General features: G+C 36.9%; 1 protein-coding gene across 9 annotated transcripts in view; it reads left to right on the forward strand.

Moving 5' to 3' along the window:
• Positions 1-18,250, forward strand: part of PTPRM (protein tyrosine phosphatase receptor type M) — an 827,815-nt gene that overhangs the window by 485,399 nt on the left and 324,166 nt on the right. For all 9 annotated transcript variants that reach the window (XM_037050333.1, XM_037050337.1, XM_037050335.1 and 6 more), the window contains exon 8: positions 8,608-8,916. In XM_037050333.1, the coding sequence (XP_036906228.1) occupies positions 8,608-8,916 (309 nt within the window). The remainder of the gene's footprint in view (positions 1-8,607; positions 8,917-18,250) is intronic.

Here is an 18,250-nt window from a genome sequence, read left to right on the forward strand (position 1 = left end):
TGTATATTTACAATGCTAATGTCTTCTTGGTAGATTCTTCCCTTGAATATTATGAAGTGACCTTCTGGGTCTCTCTTTATGGCCCTTTTTTTGAAATCTATTTTGTCTGATATGAGTATTGCTACTTCAACTTTTTTTCCTGTCCATTTGCTTGGGAAATTTGTTTTCAGCCTTTCACTTTCAGTCTGTGTAGGTCTTTTGTCCTGAGGTGGATCTCTTGTAGGCAGCATATGTGTGGGTCATGCTTTCTTATCCATTCAGCTATTCTATGTCTCCTAATTGGTGCATTTAATCCATTTACATTTAAGGTTATTATTGATAGGTACTTATTCATTGCCATTTTTGTGCCTGTGTTCCTCTCTGTCTCTCTATTTTCCTTCCTTTCAGAAGCTCTTGCAGAGCTGGTTTGGTGGAGGCATATTCTTTTAGACTTCTTTTATCTTGAAAGCTCTTTATTTGGCCTTGTATGTTGATTGAGAGCCTTACTGGGTAAAGTAGCCTTGGTTGCAGGCCTCTGGTTCTCATTACCTGAAATATCTCTCTCTTTTTTTTTTTTGCTTTATTTTTTTTTAATTTTTATTTAATTCTTGTTCAAGTACAGTTTTCTGTCTTGTATTCCCAGCCCTGCCTCCCCAGTGCTCCCCACCTCCCTCCCATCTCCACCCCCCACCTTAGTTATTGTCCATGTGTCCTTTATACTTGTTCATGTGAGTCCTTCCCCTTTTCCCCTATGATTCTCTCCCCTCTCCCCTCTGGACCCTGTCAGCACATTCCGTATTTCAGTGTCTTTGGTTACATTTTGCTTGCTTGTTTGTTTTGTTGTTTAGATTCCTGTTAACGATGATATCATATGGTATTTGTCTTTCACCACCTGGCTTCTTTCCCTCAGCATAATGCTTTCCAGTTCCATCCATGATGTTGCAGAGGGTAGTAGTTCCTTCTTCCTTTCTGCAGCATAGAATTCCATGGTGTAAATGCACCATAGTTTTTTGATCCAGTCATTGGCTGATGGGCATCTAGGTTGCTTCCAACTCTTGGCTATCGTGAATTGTGCTGCTATGAACATCGGGGTGCATAGGTTTTTTTGGATTGGTGCTTCAGGGTTCTTAGAATATACTCCCAAGAGTGGAATTGCTGGGTCAAAAGGCACGTTCATTTTTAGTTTTCTTAGAAAATTCCATACTGTTTTCCATAATGGTTGTACCAGTCTGCAATCCCACCAACAGAGAACTAGAGTCCCCTTTTCCCCACAACCTCTCCAACACTTGTTGTTTGTTTCTTTGTTTATGGTAGCCATTCTGACTGGTGTTAAGTGGTATCTCATTGTGGTTTTGATTTGCATCTCTCTGGTAGCTAGCAATATCAAGCATCTTTTCATGTGTCTCTAGATCCTCTGTATATCCTCCTTGGAGAAATGTCTTTGCCCATTTTTTAATTGGGCTGCTCGTCTTCTTTGAGTGGAGCCGAGTGAGTTCTTTGTATATTTTGGAGATTAAACCCTTATCTGAAGTATCATTGGCAAATAGGTTTTCCCAAGCTGTTGCTTCTCTTTTTATCTTGATACTGTTTTCCTTAGCCATGCAGAAGCTTTTAATTTTGATGAGATCCCATTTGTTTATTCTTTCCTTTATAACCCTTGCTCTAGGGGACGTATCACAGTAAAAATCTTGCTGCATGGAATGTCTGAGATTTTCTTGCCAATGTTCTCCTCTAGGGCTTTAATGGTTTCACAGCTTATATTTAAGTCTTTTATCCACCTTGAATTTATTTTGGTGTATGGTGTAAGTTGGCACTCGAGTTTCATTGTTTTGCATGTAGCTGTCCAGTTCTCCCAACACCGGTTGTTGAAGAGGCTATCTTTACTCCATTTTATGTTACTGCCCCCTTTGTCAAATATTAATTGACTGTGGAGATTTGGATTTATTTCTGGGCTCTCTGTTCTATTCCATTGGTCTATGTGCCTGTTTTTATGCCAGTACCAGGCTGTTTTGATTACAGTGGCCTTGTAATACAGTTTGATATCAGGATATTTCTTGCCATTCTCTAATTGCTTGCAGTGTTTCCTTTGAAAAGTAAGCAGCTGACCTTACTGGGGTTCCCTGTATTTTACTTCCTGTTTCTTCATTGCTCTGTCTAACATTCTCTCTTTGTCTTGGAATTTTGCCATTTTAATTATGATGTGTCTTGAAGTGGGCTTCTTTGGGTTCCTCTTGATTGGGACCCTCTGTGTTTCCTGGATTCGTGTGACTTTTTTGAATAGGTTTTTTATCCCTTGTTCTTTTTCTTCTCCTTCTGGTATTCTTATTTTTTGGATTTTATTATGTTTCATATTGTCTTGCATTTCTCTTAATCCATCTTCATTCTTTCTGAGCCTCTTTTCCTTTTCTTGCTCTTTCTGGGGTTTTTTTCCTACTTTGTCTTCTTGCTCACTTACCCAATCTTCTGCTTCATCAATCCTCCATTTGATTCCTTCCACTGTGTTCTTCAGTTTAGAAATTGTGTGGCCCTTGTTGATAGTTTCTAGTTCTATTTCATTTTTCAAGTTGAAATAGTTTGCAGTGAGTTTGTTGTAGTTTCCCTGTAGTTTCTGGTAATTCAGTGTGAGCTCATTGAGCTTCCTGATAACCAGTCCTTTGAACTCAGTATCTGATAGTTGAGTTATCGCTATTTCATTTAGCATTGTTTCTGAGGCTTCCTCCTTTCCTTTCATTTGGGGATTGTTTCTTTGTCCTCCCACTGTTTGTGAGACTCTTTTTGTTAGCCTCTCCTTCTTACATTAATCTGTTCTGACTCCCTGGGTTTCTGGTGTGAACTTCTATGGTAGAAGATCTGTGATGTTCAGTGCTACAATCTCCTTAATCTCCTTAACTTGCTGGTCTTGGGCTGTCATTTATGTTGGCTGTCTGTATGTCTTTGGGTTTTGATTGTTGTTGGATCTTTCTTTGGGGGGTCCCTTCCTCAAGCTGGTTAACTGAGGGTCACTCTGTCCACCATATTTTGTTTTCTGTTGTGTAGGTGTGGACAGGTTGTGTTGAAGCTGAATCTTCTGTGTGCACAAGGTTTTGAGGGTTCTCTCTTATTCTTGCTCAGTCGTTTGTTCTGGGTAATTTCTCCACCATTTAATTGTATTTCCAGATAGCCCTGGATTGAGATTTGTGTGGTGCCCACTCCCTCCATCACCTTCTTCTGTTGTTACCTGTTGGCGGTTCCTTTGTTGATGGGTTTCCTCTTCCAGCAGGTGTAGTGGGGTTCACAGCTCCCATCTTGCAAGTTCTCTGGAGTAGCAAAGTGAAATTTGTCTCACCATCTCAGTTGTTGGGATGACCTCTTTTTGGGTCTAACTCTGGTTTTTCCATATCTCCAGGTTTTAATGTCTCACCTGTGGGAAAAGAAGGAAAAAAAGTGGGGGGGGGGGAGGAATTTAAAAAAAAGGAAAGGAAGGAAGGAAGAATGAGTAAAAAAGAGAGAAAAATAAAGAAAGGAAGAAGGAATTTTAAAAAGAAGGAAGAAGGAAGTTTAAAAAAATTTAAATTAAAAAAAGAAGGGAGGGAAAGGGAATAAAAAGGGAAAGCAAGGCAGGAAGGAGAAAGGAATAAAAAAGAAAGAAGGAAAGAAAAGGAGAAGGAATTTGGGGGGAAAAAACCTTCTGGTGGCTTTAAGCTTGTCAAGCCAGTTCTGCTGATCTTCCTGGCTGTGGCAGGCTGAGGAGGAATTGGTTTTGCTTTTCTCCCTTCCTGAGCCACACTCTTAGCTATTGTCCAGCCTCCAGCCCAATTCCTCAGTTCCCTGTCAGGCCCCCAGTGCCCTTCTGCACCCAACCAAGGCCTTGAATCCACAAGTTGCACTGTTTTTGAGGTGTACCAGTTAGGGGCAGCTCTCACACCACCTTCTTGCTCTTTGCTGTCCTAGATGTTAGGGACTCTCAGTGCTCCTTTAGGGTAGGTTAGCTCCCCCACTGAGTCAAGTCTTTCAGAGGACTACTGAATCCACTAGCCCTGCAGCTCCCCTCTGCTGGGTGTTTCCACCTTCCTCCTAGAGAGCCAGTGGACCCTGCAAGGCTCTGGGCACAGGGGCCAGGTGGGGACTACTCCTTATCTGGTACTTTGGGCATGGGTGCAGGTGAGCAGCCACTGGGGCCCAACCGGGTGGGCACAGTCACTGGGGGCTGCAGGGTAGGGGCGAAGGAGGTGGGTGGCTATTGCAGAGAATTCCCCAAACTCCTATCGAGTGCCTCTTTCTTCTCTTTTTCTTTTGAAAAATTTCTTCTATTCAATCCCACTGGTCCAAGCAAGCACCTGGCCTCTCACACAGCCCCAATCTGGCTCTCTCCCAAGAATCCTGTGGCAGAACCGGCAGGCACCAGGCCTGGGGCTACAGCTGCCCTGGTCTCCCTGAGCTGGTCCTAGGGACCTTCTTGTCTGTCCTTAAGCACTCTCCTTACCATCTGATTTTTCAGTGTTCTCTACAATTTTTGGTCTCCAATCTTTATATATGCCTGGATACCTTTGGCTGTTCGCTCTGTTCCTCAGAACTGCTAGGTGTTTCACCCATGTGCAGGGAGAAGGGGGCTCTTCTCCCACCTATCTTGCTGCCATCTTCCTGGCAGTATGTATTCTCCCAGAAATGCAGTATGAGCTGTAATCAGCCTACTGAAATTACACATTTCTGATTATGAAGTTGCCATTCATTTCCTACAGTACAATATACTTCTACAACAATGCCCCTCAAAGTTTTCAGTGATCAGTGGTATAACTCACTAGAGTAAATGTCCCTGCGGAACACCTCGTTCACATTCAGCAGCATACTAATAAAAACGGTTCTGGCAGAAACACTAAAGATACAAGTACTGTAAAACACTAACTGAGGATGTAACTATTATAAACCATTGCTAGATCAGAGCCCAATTTTGTACAATGAGAGAAAAGGGGAAAAAAGAAGCAATGAAATCAGGCCATTTGCTAAGGATGAGTTGAAAGGATTGTCTGTCACGTTCCCTTACTCACTGGACTCAACCTGTCAGTGCTTTCACCAAAGGAAGATGTTATTGCAGGTACCGGTTCTTTATTAAGCATTTGACTAATGGGTGAAGTGTTAGGAATCTGAGTCAACGAAGAACTTATTGCGCCTGCCATGTTGATATTGGTGTATTAGGAGATAGAACAGTACTATATCCTAGACAAAGACCCATAAAGGCCACAAGGGAGATACTCTGTTTGGAAAAGCTTGGGTAGGATGGTTTATTTTGGCTAGAGAGCAGAAGCCAGTGAGCACAAGCCTCTTTTCATCTGAGATGTAAACCTCATGTACACAGCCTTTTTCTCAAACCTGTTAATTACCACTCGTGACAATAGGGACTCTGGAGCCTTGGTCACAGAGATGATTGTTTTGTGCTAAATTCAGCTGTTATGCTCAGCAAATTTATGGGAAGTTTGAAACATAATTTCACCATGATGGAATTCCAACAGGTAATAATAGAGGAAGAAAGTAGGCTTTTCAAGAAAACAATAAGTAGATAGATAGAACCTTTGTTTTTTTTTAATCCTGGGGCTTAATTCATGTGTATATTCTTTTGGCTAAGGAATACTGAAATGATATAGGCTTATTTATACAGTGAAAAATAGTTTTCTATTGAAATTAAGTTAGAACTGCATTGCTTGTTTAAACTAATATTTGAGGCACTTGGTCATTTTATTAGTAGTAAGTAAAATTGATGAAAAGCTTGGGGAAGTGCTTAAGAATAGTCCTTGTGGAGACTTGTGGTTAATAAAAAAAGGGGCAAAGAGATGTATGCTAATCTGTTTATGTATTAGGGATATGGAGCTTATTAAAAGTTTTTACAAAGTAATGAAGCATTATATAAAATTAGACATTTCCTCTACAGTGTGAAGTCTATAGACTGGGGGGAAAACCTTCAATGTTATTTCTAAATAATTTATGATATGTTCCCTAACACTAGTAACTTAAGTATAAAAAATTGTTTGTATAAAGGAATATTCCATTAGAATGCCACTCAAGTTTCTCTGGGGGTGTTTTCATCTCTCTCATCCTTGGTTTCTAGAATTATTACAAGATGGAGTAGCATGAATAATCATTATTAACTGCATTTTGTGGTCTAAGCAGATATCTGGCCAATTAATCCCAACTAGTATATAAAACACTAAAACAATATTTCACTTTGAACATTTTCATTTTTTGGAGATCTCAGGGAAAGTGGATGGTTCTAAGTTCTCTCTAGGTCCTAAATGATGAGATAATAGGTAATGTATACTACACAAATGCAAATCAAGAAATGAATTTCAATAATTATCCAGACAAATTTCTAGTCACTGCAAAGTGTAGATGGGTAGGGTTGTCTGGGAAAGCTGAGCTGGGGAACATGGCCAGGAACGCCTCTTCCGTGCAATTAGGAGAAGGAAGAAGGATTGTTTCCAGCATCTTTGACCCAAGAGTAATATACACGGGATACTTAGTGCATTCTGTGATCATGTTTTAGGTGTCTTTAACATTCCTAATTTCTCTTTATCTTATTTTCTTCATTTTTGGTAGAGACTGTGCAGGAGAGTTGAGGTTGCATGTGTTTACTTGTCAGATGGAGATGCATTCAAGTGCCACAGTCACATCTTGATCCTCATCAAACTATTGAACTAATGTTGGCCACAACTTTTTTTCATCTGTATATTGGGAAAAATAGTACTTAATCCTCAGGATTGTTTTGAGGAATAGAGGATATATATAAAGGGACTTACATATTCTGTAAGTGCACATACAATAAATGGTAGTTATTTATCAAGTTTTCATGCTTATTTTCTTTTATCAGTTGTAGATCACTTACAATTCATATATGATGACCACAAGTAAAGAAAAACCAAAATATAGAGATCAAATGTATTTATGAATATACCAAAGCAGATCATTTTAGATTAGGTTCTCCCAAAACCCAGGAAAAGTAAACTTTTTAGAAAAGTCTGTAGCATATAGTGCCCAATAAATGTATTTAGTATTATTATATTTTCATCATACATAATACATTTAGTATTATGTATTTAGTATTATTATATTTTCATCATCATTTCATAAACAAGTTTAAGCTTTCTCTGTATACTTTCTTTTAAACCATTCAAAATGTTTATATTTTTTAATGTCATTTAAGTTTCTAAGCTTGAAACTCTGTATCTAGAGCTCAGGTTAAGGGATAATAATGCTAAGACGTTGTGAGTGATAGGAAAGAAATATTTTAGCATTGATTGTATGGAATCATATACAAATGAAATCTCAAAAAGACCTGGAGTTCTGCTCAAAAGTTTATGCTTCTTCATCAAAAGTTTATGCAGAAAACTGTACTTGAAAAACAATTAAATAAAAAAATTGGAGAAAAAAAGAAAAATGATTAAATAAATTTTAAAAAGGCAAAAAAAATAATTGAAATAAAAAAGGAAATGAAAATGAAAAAAGTGTATGCACAATATTATTTCATGGTGGATTCTCAAGCTTTTACTCTTATGTTTTCCAACTATATAATTATAAATTAATTTTCAAAGATATGTATCTTCTCACCCTGGCTGGTGTAGCTCAGTGGATTGAGCGCAGGCCTGCGAACCACACGATCGCGGTTCGATTCCCAGTCAGGGCACATGCCTGTGTTGCAGGCCAGTTCCCAGCAGGTAACTCACAAGAGGCAACCATACATTGATACTTCTCTCCTTCTCTCCTTCCCTTCCCCTCTAAAGATAAATAAATAAAATCTTTTGAAAAAAAGATATGTATCTTCTCATTTAAATTGGTTTTCTCACTCATATGTGGGATATAAAACTGAAAGAAGCAAATGAACAAACAAGAAAAAGAAACAAAAATATACAGACACATAACAGTATGATGGTTACCAGAGGGGAGCGGGGTGGAGCATAGTAAAGGATAAAGGGGGTCAAATACATACATTGAGTGGTGGCCACACAATGCAATGTACAGGTGATGTGTCATAGAATTGTATACTTGAAACCTATATAATTTTTTTAACCAATATCACCCCAATACATTTAATTTTTTTAAAGATTGGTTTCTTATGTCAGAGACCCAGAGAAAAAACAGGCATAAATAAAAAGCATTTTATTTCTCTCTAATGAAAAATTTGGAAGTGGGCAATTTAAAGTTGGTATAGCAACTCAGATATTAGGAACTGTAACACCTTCTTCATTTTTGCCTTGAATTCTTAATAGGTAAGAGTCTCATGTTTCATCATGGCTGCATAAGCAACAGATATCCTATCCTCAATTTAGCTAATAGGAAGGAAGACAGAACAAAGATGGTGAACCCCTTCTTTGTAAGGACACCTCCCAGAACCTGATCTTGACTTCTCACCTTTTTCCGTCCTTCACCAGAACTTAGGCACTTAGCCACATCTCACTGCAGAAGAGCCTGCAAATATTATTTGGTCTTTATTCTGGGTAGCCTCATGTCCTGGTAAAATTTACAGATTTTGCTATTCCCAAAGATGAGGAGACCAGATATGAAGGACAAGCAGGACTCATTGTGGTATCTGGGCTTTATCAAAGCTTTTAAAATTCTTTTCTCTTAAGTTTCCTTTTTTCTTCTTCTTTTTTTTGAAAATAGATCCCATGCGGGGGCCAAGAAAACTGGAAGTAGTAGAAGTCAAATCTCGACAAATCACTATCCGCTGGGAGCCATTTGGCTATAATGTGACTCGTTGCCATAGTTACAATCTCACAGTCCACTACTGTTACCAAGTTGGAGGACAGGAACAGGTGCGAGAAGAAGTAAGCTGGGACACAGATAATTCACACCCTCAACATACGATCACTAACCTCTCACCGTATACCAATGTTAGTGTGAAACTCATCCTCATGAATCCTGAGGGGAGGAAGGAAAGTCAAGAACTGGTAGTACAGACGGATGAAGATCGTGAGTACTTTTTTAAATGTTCTTTTCAGATTGTATTTCTTTTTTAAAAAATTATTGTATTTTTTTCCATTACCATTTAATCCCCTTATGCTCCCTTCCCCCTGAAAATATGTTTATGTGAAATCTATATCCTTTCAAAAAAGCAGCTTTTTAACTTGAGATCTTTGTAATGAAACTGGAAGGAAGAACTATTTACTATGTTGAGTAATAAAATAAAAGTATGTATTTGTGCTTTTGTAGACACTGATTAAAAATAGTATGGAGAATAAAGATATAGAAGTTTATTTGAATTCATATTATGAGTCATATAGTTACTTGTCTGTGTATAATAATTCTATATTGCTCTAAATAGTTTTTTGTTCAAGTTTCATTATCATGTTGGACTGAAGACTTATTATTTTGAGTGCTAGATCATTTTTATGAAATGTTTATTTAAATATATTTAAAGGAGTATCTGAAATATTTTTTATAGTTCAGATAAAAATCCAGCTAAAAATAGAGGCTACCCTTACTTTTCAGTGCAGTGCTGAGAAATTACCTCATTAGATTTGCAGTCATGAAATAGATTATATTTTCCCATAGGAACACTGTTAGAATCGGGTATTACCTTAATAGACAAAAATTTAGCAAATAAACTACACATATTTCCATTACTCATTGATAAAAGTAAATATACAATTGCAGTTAATTTCTAAAGTAATTTTAAAAAGTGAAATTGCATCTCAAATCTGATAGCATGGGTATAAATGCACTTTTATGTGGATTATACAGGGGATATACAGTCATGTGCTCACACAGCATGTAAAATGCAGTAGAAGTGTATCATATATTTGACCTAAAATTCATTTGACAGGCATCAGCGTACGTCTCCAATGAACTTGGAAAGCTCATAAAATAAATGTACTTACTTATTCTTGGGGAAAAAATGTACATGTTCAATTTTTTGTTTCTTCATGTAGCTGATTATGTCTTTGATCATTGATTATAACAAATATTTGTAACACTTTATTATTTCATTTGAAGAGCTAACAAATTATTTCAAGTATTTGTTGTATTGCCTGTACAATACCATGTATATTGCTATAGAAGAAAAACGTGGAAATAGCCAAAGTAAGTGAGGGACTCACCCCACATCCTTCTGTTTTGTTTTGTTTTGTTTTCTTGTATTCATTTAAAGTCCTTCCATACTTAAAATAGTTGGTTGCTGTCAAATAATTGTTTTACTACAATTATTTTTGTTAGGAGTATTAGTTTTATAGTAGTTAGGGCTGAGACTGGAAGCCCTATCTCTATTTCTTCCAACTCTTCCTCATCTCACAGGAAATAAGAATGAAGGTGTCAGCATTGCCAACAGGTTATCCCTCAACCCTTTCTCCCCTGCATTTCAATGTTTCATTTGATCCTGACTCCTGTTGTGCCTACGTCCATGGTATTAGGCTGTTCTTTTCTTTCAACTTCCACAACATATACTCAGATTATCATTTTTTATACTGAAATTTCTGTAATAGTTCCTACCCTTTCTTTGCAGTTCCAGCTTTTTCCCATTCTAATATTACTCACTCACTAAACTAGTCATTAAAACATATTTGCATCATGTCACTCTCTCCACAAGGATCTTCAATGACTCTTTATTCAGTTCTTGACTTCCAAGGTCTTCTGTGTTCTTGACTTATACTCTAAAAGTAATAACTTTCTCCATTGCAGTTCATTCTGCAAAAATGTCACCTCAGCATCTGTCCTTTATGCCACACTTGTTATATCCCTGGCTCTTCGTCATCTCCTGTTGTCATCCACCACCTGCCCTTCTACCTGGCTGCCTTTCAATTCCATCTCCTCCTCTACCCTCGAAAGAACTCAGGTTTCAAGTCCTTCATAAAGCTGCCTCCAACTCTTCCAGCTCTACTTTTCTCTCATCCTTTAGGCCTTTTTTGCATTTGATTTGGTCTTTAAATCTCTGAGCCTTAATTTCCTCATCCGGAAGGTTGAGAATAACTATAATAATCAGACATATTAGGGTTAGAAGAAATTTACATAGACAGCTATTTGTAGCTGCCAGATAGAGTTCATTAGTTGATGAGTATACTTATTGTTATAATAATTCAAAGCAGTTGATCATGTCCCTTCCTTGTTCTCTCCTTGTTCTATACAATATTTTTCTCTTAACTATAAACTACTTGGAGAAGAAGCCATCAGTTTTTCTTTTATAGCAATATACATAACATCGAGTAAGTAATAAATGCACAAAAAAATTTATTAGTCTTTAAATAAAACAGTAAAGTTTGTTGATAATCATCTAATTTATACTTTAATCAACAGTAATGTTTTAATCAATGAGAGAGGGTTATATATGCAGTCATTTCTAGAGATGAGCAGATAAAACCACTCAATATGTTTAGGTTTCAAATTGAGAACAGACACGAGCTAGAAATGGAATGACTTTTTTTGTTTGTTTGTTAAAGTGATGTTGCTAGTCTCTGAAGTTAGGACATGTATTATTTGCCAAATAAAAATATATTATTTTTATAGCACATTGGCATCCTGTTAATTAGAAAAACTTTTTATTTTTAGTTTTTTTATTGTTCTTCCTCTCACCACTCCCCACCCCATCCATCCCCACCTCCCACTCTCTAGCCCATTCCCCATTGGCTTTGTCCATGCGTCCTTTATACATGTTCCTTGACTACCCTTCTCCTTCTCTCCCTGTTATTTCCCTCCCCTGCCTGTGGTTACTGTCAGTTTGTTCTTTTGTTTTCTTTTTTCCTTTTTTATCTTTTTTATTGTTGTTCAAGTATAGTTGTCTCCATTTTCCCACCACCATCCCCCCCCCCACCTTAGCCATCCCCATCTCCCACCACTCTTTGGCTTTGTCCATGTGTCCTTTATACATGTTTCTCAACGACACATCCTCCTTCCTCCCTCCCACTATCTCCTCCCCCCTCCCCTCTGGTTACTGTCACTTTGTTCTTTATTTCAATGTCTCTGGTTATGTTTTACATGCTTGTTTATTTTGTTGATTAGGTTCCACTTAAAGATGAGATTATATGGTATTTCGCTTTTTCATCCTGGCTTATTTCACTATAGCATAATGCTCTCAAGATCCTTCCATGCTATCAAGAAGAGTAGGAGCTCCTTCTTTCTTTCTGCTGTGTAGTACTCCACTCAGTTTGTTCTTTGTTTCAATGTCTCTGGCTATAGAAAAACTTTTATTTCAAATTATGTTTCCTAACAACAACCACAACAAAAATACTTCAAAAAATATAGAGAAAAGTAAAATGTAAATAGAATAATTGTCAACGATACTGTATTTGAAGAGAAAAGAATGGTGGGGTCTCTACTTACCTACTAACATTGTGAATTTTATTTTTTAACTCTATTTTTTAATATATTTTATTGATTTTGCTATTACAGTTGTCCCATTCCCTCCTTTATTCCCCTCTTCCCTGCACATCCCCCTCCCACCAGCATTCCCCCACCTTAGTTCATTTCCATGGATTGTGCATTTAAGTTCTTCAGCTTCTCCATTTCCCCTACTATTCTTAATCTCTCCCTGTCTGTTTTCTACCTACCATTTATGCTACTTATTCCCTGAACCTTTTCACCCATTCTTCCCCCTCACTCTCCCTGCTGATAACCCTCCAAGTGATCTTCAGTTCTGTGAATCCATTCCTGTTCTAATTGTTCGCTTAGTTTGTTTTTGTTTTTGTTTTAGGTTCAGTGGTTGATAGTTCTGAGTTTGTTATCATTTTACTGTTCATATTTTTTTTCATCTTTTTCTTAGATAAATCCCTTTAACATTTCATGTAATAAGGGCTAGGTAATGATGAACTCCTTTAACTTGACCTTATCTGGGAAGCACTTTATCTGCCCTTCTATTCTAAATGACAGCTTTGCTGGATAGAGCAATCTTGGATATAGGTCCTTGCCTGTCATGCCTTTGAATACTTTTTTCCAGCCCCTTCTTGCCTGTAAGATTTTTTTTGAGAAATCAGTGGATAGTCTTATGGGAACTTCTTTGTAGGAAACTCTCCTTTTCTCTTGCAGCTTTTAAGATTCTCTCCTTATCTTTAATCTTAGGTAATGTAGTTATGATGTGCCTTGGTCTGTGCTTCCTGAATCCAACTTCTTTGGGACATTGAGTTTCCTGGACTTCCTGGAAGCCTATTTCCTTGGCCAGACTGAGGAAGTTACCCTTCATTATGTTATCAAATAAGTTTTTTATTTCTTGCTCTTCCTTTTCTCCTTCTGACACCTCTGTCATTCACATGTTGGAATGTTTAAAGTTGTCCCAGTGGTTCCTAAACCTCTCCTCATTTTTTTTGGATTCTTGTATCTTCATTCTGTCTTGTTTAATGTTTATTTCTTTCTTCTGCTCCAAATTTCTCATTTGAGTTCCAGTTTCCATCCCATCACTGCTGGTTCCCTGTCCATTTTCCTTTATTTCACTTTGCATAGCTTTCACTTCATCCTCTGTTTTGCAACCATACTCCACCATTTCTGTGAGCATCCTGATTACTAGTTTTTTGATCTCTGCATCTGATAGGTTAACTATCTCTTTATCACTTATTTCTATTTTTGGAGCTTTGATCTGTTCTTTCATTTTGGGCCATATTTTTTTGTCTTGGCACAGCTGTTGTGTTATAAGGGGCAAAGCCCATGGTACTTGCCAGGGCAGGGCAACCCACTTGGCTGTTTTGTGGTGATGTATGTCAGGGAGGGGTTAGAGAGGGAACAATGCCACTTGCTGGGCTCTCCGTTAACTTCAGTCACTTCCTCTGCTACCCACAAGCAAATTGGACCCTTCTGGTGCTGATTCCTGGGTGGGTGGGCTTGTGTACCTTATAACCTTGTAGACCTCTAACCTGTGAACCAGTGAACTAACCAATGAGGCTAGGAGTTTCAGGACTAGGAGTAACAGAGGCTAACCAGTAAACTCTCCTGTGAGGCTAGGAGTTTCTACCACTGCCACAACCCCAACAAGTTTTTACAGTCAAAAATTTTGAGGTTTTATTTCCCTGTGCTGGAATCCTTGGTCATGTAATCTGTCTTGTTCCCCAGTTTTTCCTCTTGGCTTATCTGCATGCAGTTGTGGGACCTCCTAGTCTGCCAGCCACTGCCTCAGCTGGTCTGCCAGCTACTGCCTTGCTGCAAGTCCTCTCTGACCTGGCTGCCTGTCTCTACCCCTCCTACCAATCTGGGTGAATGTTTGTTCTTTAACTCCTTGATTGTTGGACTTCCATACAGATCAATTTTCTGGCAGTTCTGGTTATTTTTTGTTTTTAAGTTTGTAGGTGACCTTCTTTTGATTGTGCAGGGAAGAAAAGTGTATCTACCTATGCCTCCATCTTGGCCAAAAATTTCCAACATTGTGACTTTTATTGTAGTATAGTATTTTTATTGAAATAATATTTATTTCATGAGACAGTTTGTGGAATGTTTATTTTTATTACTGTTTAGGGTATCACAAGGCAGAACAAGGCTCACTTCCAAAAGCTTAGGTCTTAAGACCAGATATCCCAAATCCTGAATTCCTAGAACTTCTAAAATAGGTGATAGACTTAAGTTCCGTGAGGTACCATATTTCCCTGAGAGCTATTGCCAATCCAAGATCTTGAAGGTTTATACCTATGTTTTCTTCTAAGAGTTTTATAGTTTTAACTTACATTTAGCTCTTTAATTTTTATGTACTTTTTATACATGGCATGTAGTAAGAATCCAACTTCATGTTTCTGCATGTGGATATCCAATTGTTAAACACCATTTGTTGAAACATTAGTCTCTCCCCACTGAATTTTCCTGGCACCATTGATAAAAAATCAATTGACTGCAAGGTAGGATTTTATTTCTGTACCTTCAATTCTATTCCACTGATCTATAGGTCAGTCCTTATTCTAATAACACAATGTCTTGATCCCATAGCTTTGTAGTAACTTTTGAAATCCAGAAGTGTGAGTCCTTCCCAACTACTTTTCATTACTCTCATCATCACAAACAGTTTTCACCATGATCCCCAAATATATGTACATTTGTAAGTAGTATTTTTATACTGGTTTATAAATAGGGTCAATATACTGAATCATGTGTTAAGTAAAGCACTCTTAATACTGAATTTATATAAAGATGAGATAAACAGTATTTTTAAATAATCTTATTTTTTAGAAGGCTGGCAAGGAAATTTCTATCTTTCCCTGTGTCTGTTAGATTTTCTTATGAAATGTTCAAAAGGTGTTATAATTTTAGGTTTTAAAGAAATGACATCAAACATTCCCATATCTCTTATATTACAAGTAAATAAATAAATAAATACTTTAAATATCTATGTGAAATACTTATAAAGCTTCTAGTTAGCGTATATATTTTTTCATGTATTGTTTTATCTTTTTTTAATTTTAATTGTTGTTCAAGTACAGTTTTCTGCCTTTTACCCCCATCCCAGCACACCCCCCAGCCCTCCCCACCTCCCTCTAATTTCCACCACCCCTTGTTATTGTCCATGTGTCCCCCATACCCATTTCTGCAAACCCTTCCCCTTTTCCCCTGAAATTCCCTCCTCGCTCCCCTCTGGTCACTGTCAGCCTGTTCTCAATTTCAGTGTCTTTGGTTATGTTTTGCTTGTTTGTTTTTTTTGTTTGTTTGTTTTATTAGGTTCCTGTTAAAGGTGAGATCATATGGTATTTGTCTTTCACCACTAGGCTTATTTCACTTAGCATAATGCTTTCCAGTTCCATCCATGCCGTCACAGAGAGTAGGAGCTCCTTCTTTCTTTCTGCTCCATTGTGTAAATGTACCATAGTTTTTTGATCCATTCATTTACTGATGGGCACCTGGGTTGCTTCCAGCACTTGGCTATTGTAAATCGTACTGCTATGAACATTGGGGTGAATAGGTTCTTTTGGACTGGTGTTTCAGGGTTATTAAGATATAATCCCAGAAGTGGAATTGCAGGGTCAAAGGGCACTTCCATTTTTGGTTTTCTGAGGAAATTCCATACTGTTTTCCATAGTGGTTGTACCAGTCTGCAATCCCACCAACAGCACACGAGGGTTCCCTTTTCTCCACAACCTTTCTAGCACTTGTTGTTTGTTGCTTTGTTTATGATGGCCATTCTGACCTGTGTGAGGTGGTATCTCATTGTGGTTTTAATTTGCATCTCTCTGATAGCTAGCAATACTGAGCATCTTTTCATGTGTCTCTGGACCCTCTGTATGTCCTCCTTGGAGAAGTATCTGTTCAAGTCCCTTGCCCATTTTTTAATTAGGTTGCTTGTCTTCTTAGAATGGAGTCATATGAGTTCTTTATATATTTTAGAGATTAAACCCTTGTCTGAGGTATCATTGGCCAATATGTTTTCCAATATGTTTGATTATGTTTTTATTTTAATACTCTTTTCTTTAGCCATGCAGAAGCTTTTTATTTTGTTGAGATCCCATTTGTTTATTCTTTCCTTTAGGTCCCGTGCTCTAGGGGACATGTCAATAAAAATATTGCTGCGTGAAATATCTGAGATTTTCCTGCCTATGTTCTCCTCTAGGACTTTAATGGTATCATGACTTATATTTAAATCTTTATCCACTTTGAATTTATTTTTGTGCATGGTTTAAATGGGGTCTTGAGTGTCATTTTTTTGCATGTAGTTGTACAGCTCTCCCAGCACCATTTGTTGAAGAGGCTATTTTTACTCCATTCTATTTTGCTACCCTCTTTGTTGAATATTAATTGACCATAGAGACTTGGGTTTATTTCTGGACTCTCTATTCTGTTCCATTGGTCTATCCATCTGTTTTTATGCCAGTTCCAGGCTGTTTTGATTATAGTGGCCTTGTAATACAGTTTGGTATCAGGTATTGTGATCCCTCCTACTTGGCCCTTCTTTCTCAAAATTGCAACAGGTATTTGGGCTCATTTATGGTTCCATGTAAATTTTTGAAGTATTTGTTCTATATCTGTGAAATATGCCATTGGTACTTTAATAGGTATTGCATTGAATCTGTAAATTGTTTTTTTTAGTATGGGCATTTTTGATGATGCTAATTCTTCCAGTCCATGAGCACAGTATATATTTGCATTTGGTTGTGTCTCCCTTGATTTCTTTCTTCAGTGTTGGGTAGTTTTCTAAGTACAGGTCTTTTACCTCCTTTGTTAGGTTAATTCCTAGGTAGTTTATTTTTCTTATTGCTATATCAAATGGGATTTTTTCCTGATTTCTGCTTATGCTGTTTCATTGTTGGTATACAAAAATGCCTTTGATTTCTGCATATTGACTTTGTGTCCCACTGTTTTGCCAAATTCATTTATTAGGTCAAGCAGTTTTTTTTTGAAAAGTCTATAGGATTTTCTATGTATACTATCATGTCATCTGCAAACAATGACAGTTTTGTTTCCTCCTTTCCAATTTGGATGCCTTTTATTTCCTTTTCTTGTCTATTGGCTTTGACTAAAACTTCCAGTACAATGTTGAATAGAAGTGGTGCATGTGGACAACCTTGTCTTGTTCCTGATCTTAGTGGAAAAGATTTTAGTTTTATTTAGTGTATATTTTAATTGATACATTGATAAAAGTACAGTAGTTCATCTATATTTTTGGACATGCTTTTGTCACTCATGTTACAGTTGTCATTTATTTTCAATCATTTTTGCATTTTATTGTGTTAATATTAAAATGAAATAATTCATTAAACTCATTCATTTATCTCAAGTTTATTAGTTTTATTTTAAACTGCTACTATTTTGACATCCTAGTAGTATGTGTTTCCTGGAACATATGCACAAAAATATTACTAGAGACTATTCCTGGAGGTTGGATTATTGGATTGTATGATACATGCTTCTTTAACTTTACTTAAATACAGCCATTATTTTCTTTTTTTGTTGTTGTTTAACACTGTTATGGCTTTATTTAAAACACAGTTGCACAAAAGTATTAACTTCAAAGATTTTTAAGGAGAGTTTTGAGAAATTTAACACACTATATTAACTTCAAAGTATTAAAAGTATTAACTTTTAATATTTTAAAAGTTAACTTTTAAAGTTAACTTTTAAGTTAAAAGTATTAACTTCAAAGATTTTTAAGGAGAGTTTTGAGGAATTTAACACACTATATATGTACTGCCATACAAAGAGCATTAAAATAGGACCCCAAACTTCTATAAAATATAAACCCACCCTTATTTGCATGAAAATATCACCCACAAAGCTAAATAGGTCTTAAAAAGTTATTTGGAGGCTCATAAATGTTGTTTTCAAATCAAAGAAATTTAATTTTGATTGCACAATAAGATGATTGATAAGAAAGTGAATATATAGATTTAATTTTAAAAATAAGTATTTTATAATCTGG

The sequence above is a fragment of the Sturnira hondurensis genome, unplaced genomic scaffold, assembly GCF_014824575.4.
Source record: "Sturnira hondurensis isolate 20B ecotype Veracruz unplaced genomic scaffold, ASM1482457v3 Scaffold0006713, whole genome shotgun sequence".
Lineage (NCBI taxonomy): Eukaryota > Metazoa > Chordata > Mammalia > Chiroptera > Phyllostomidae > Sturnira > Sturnira hondurensis.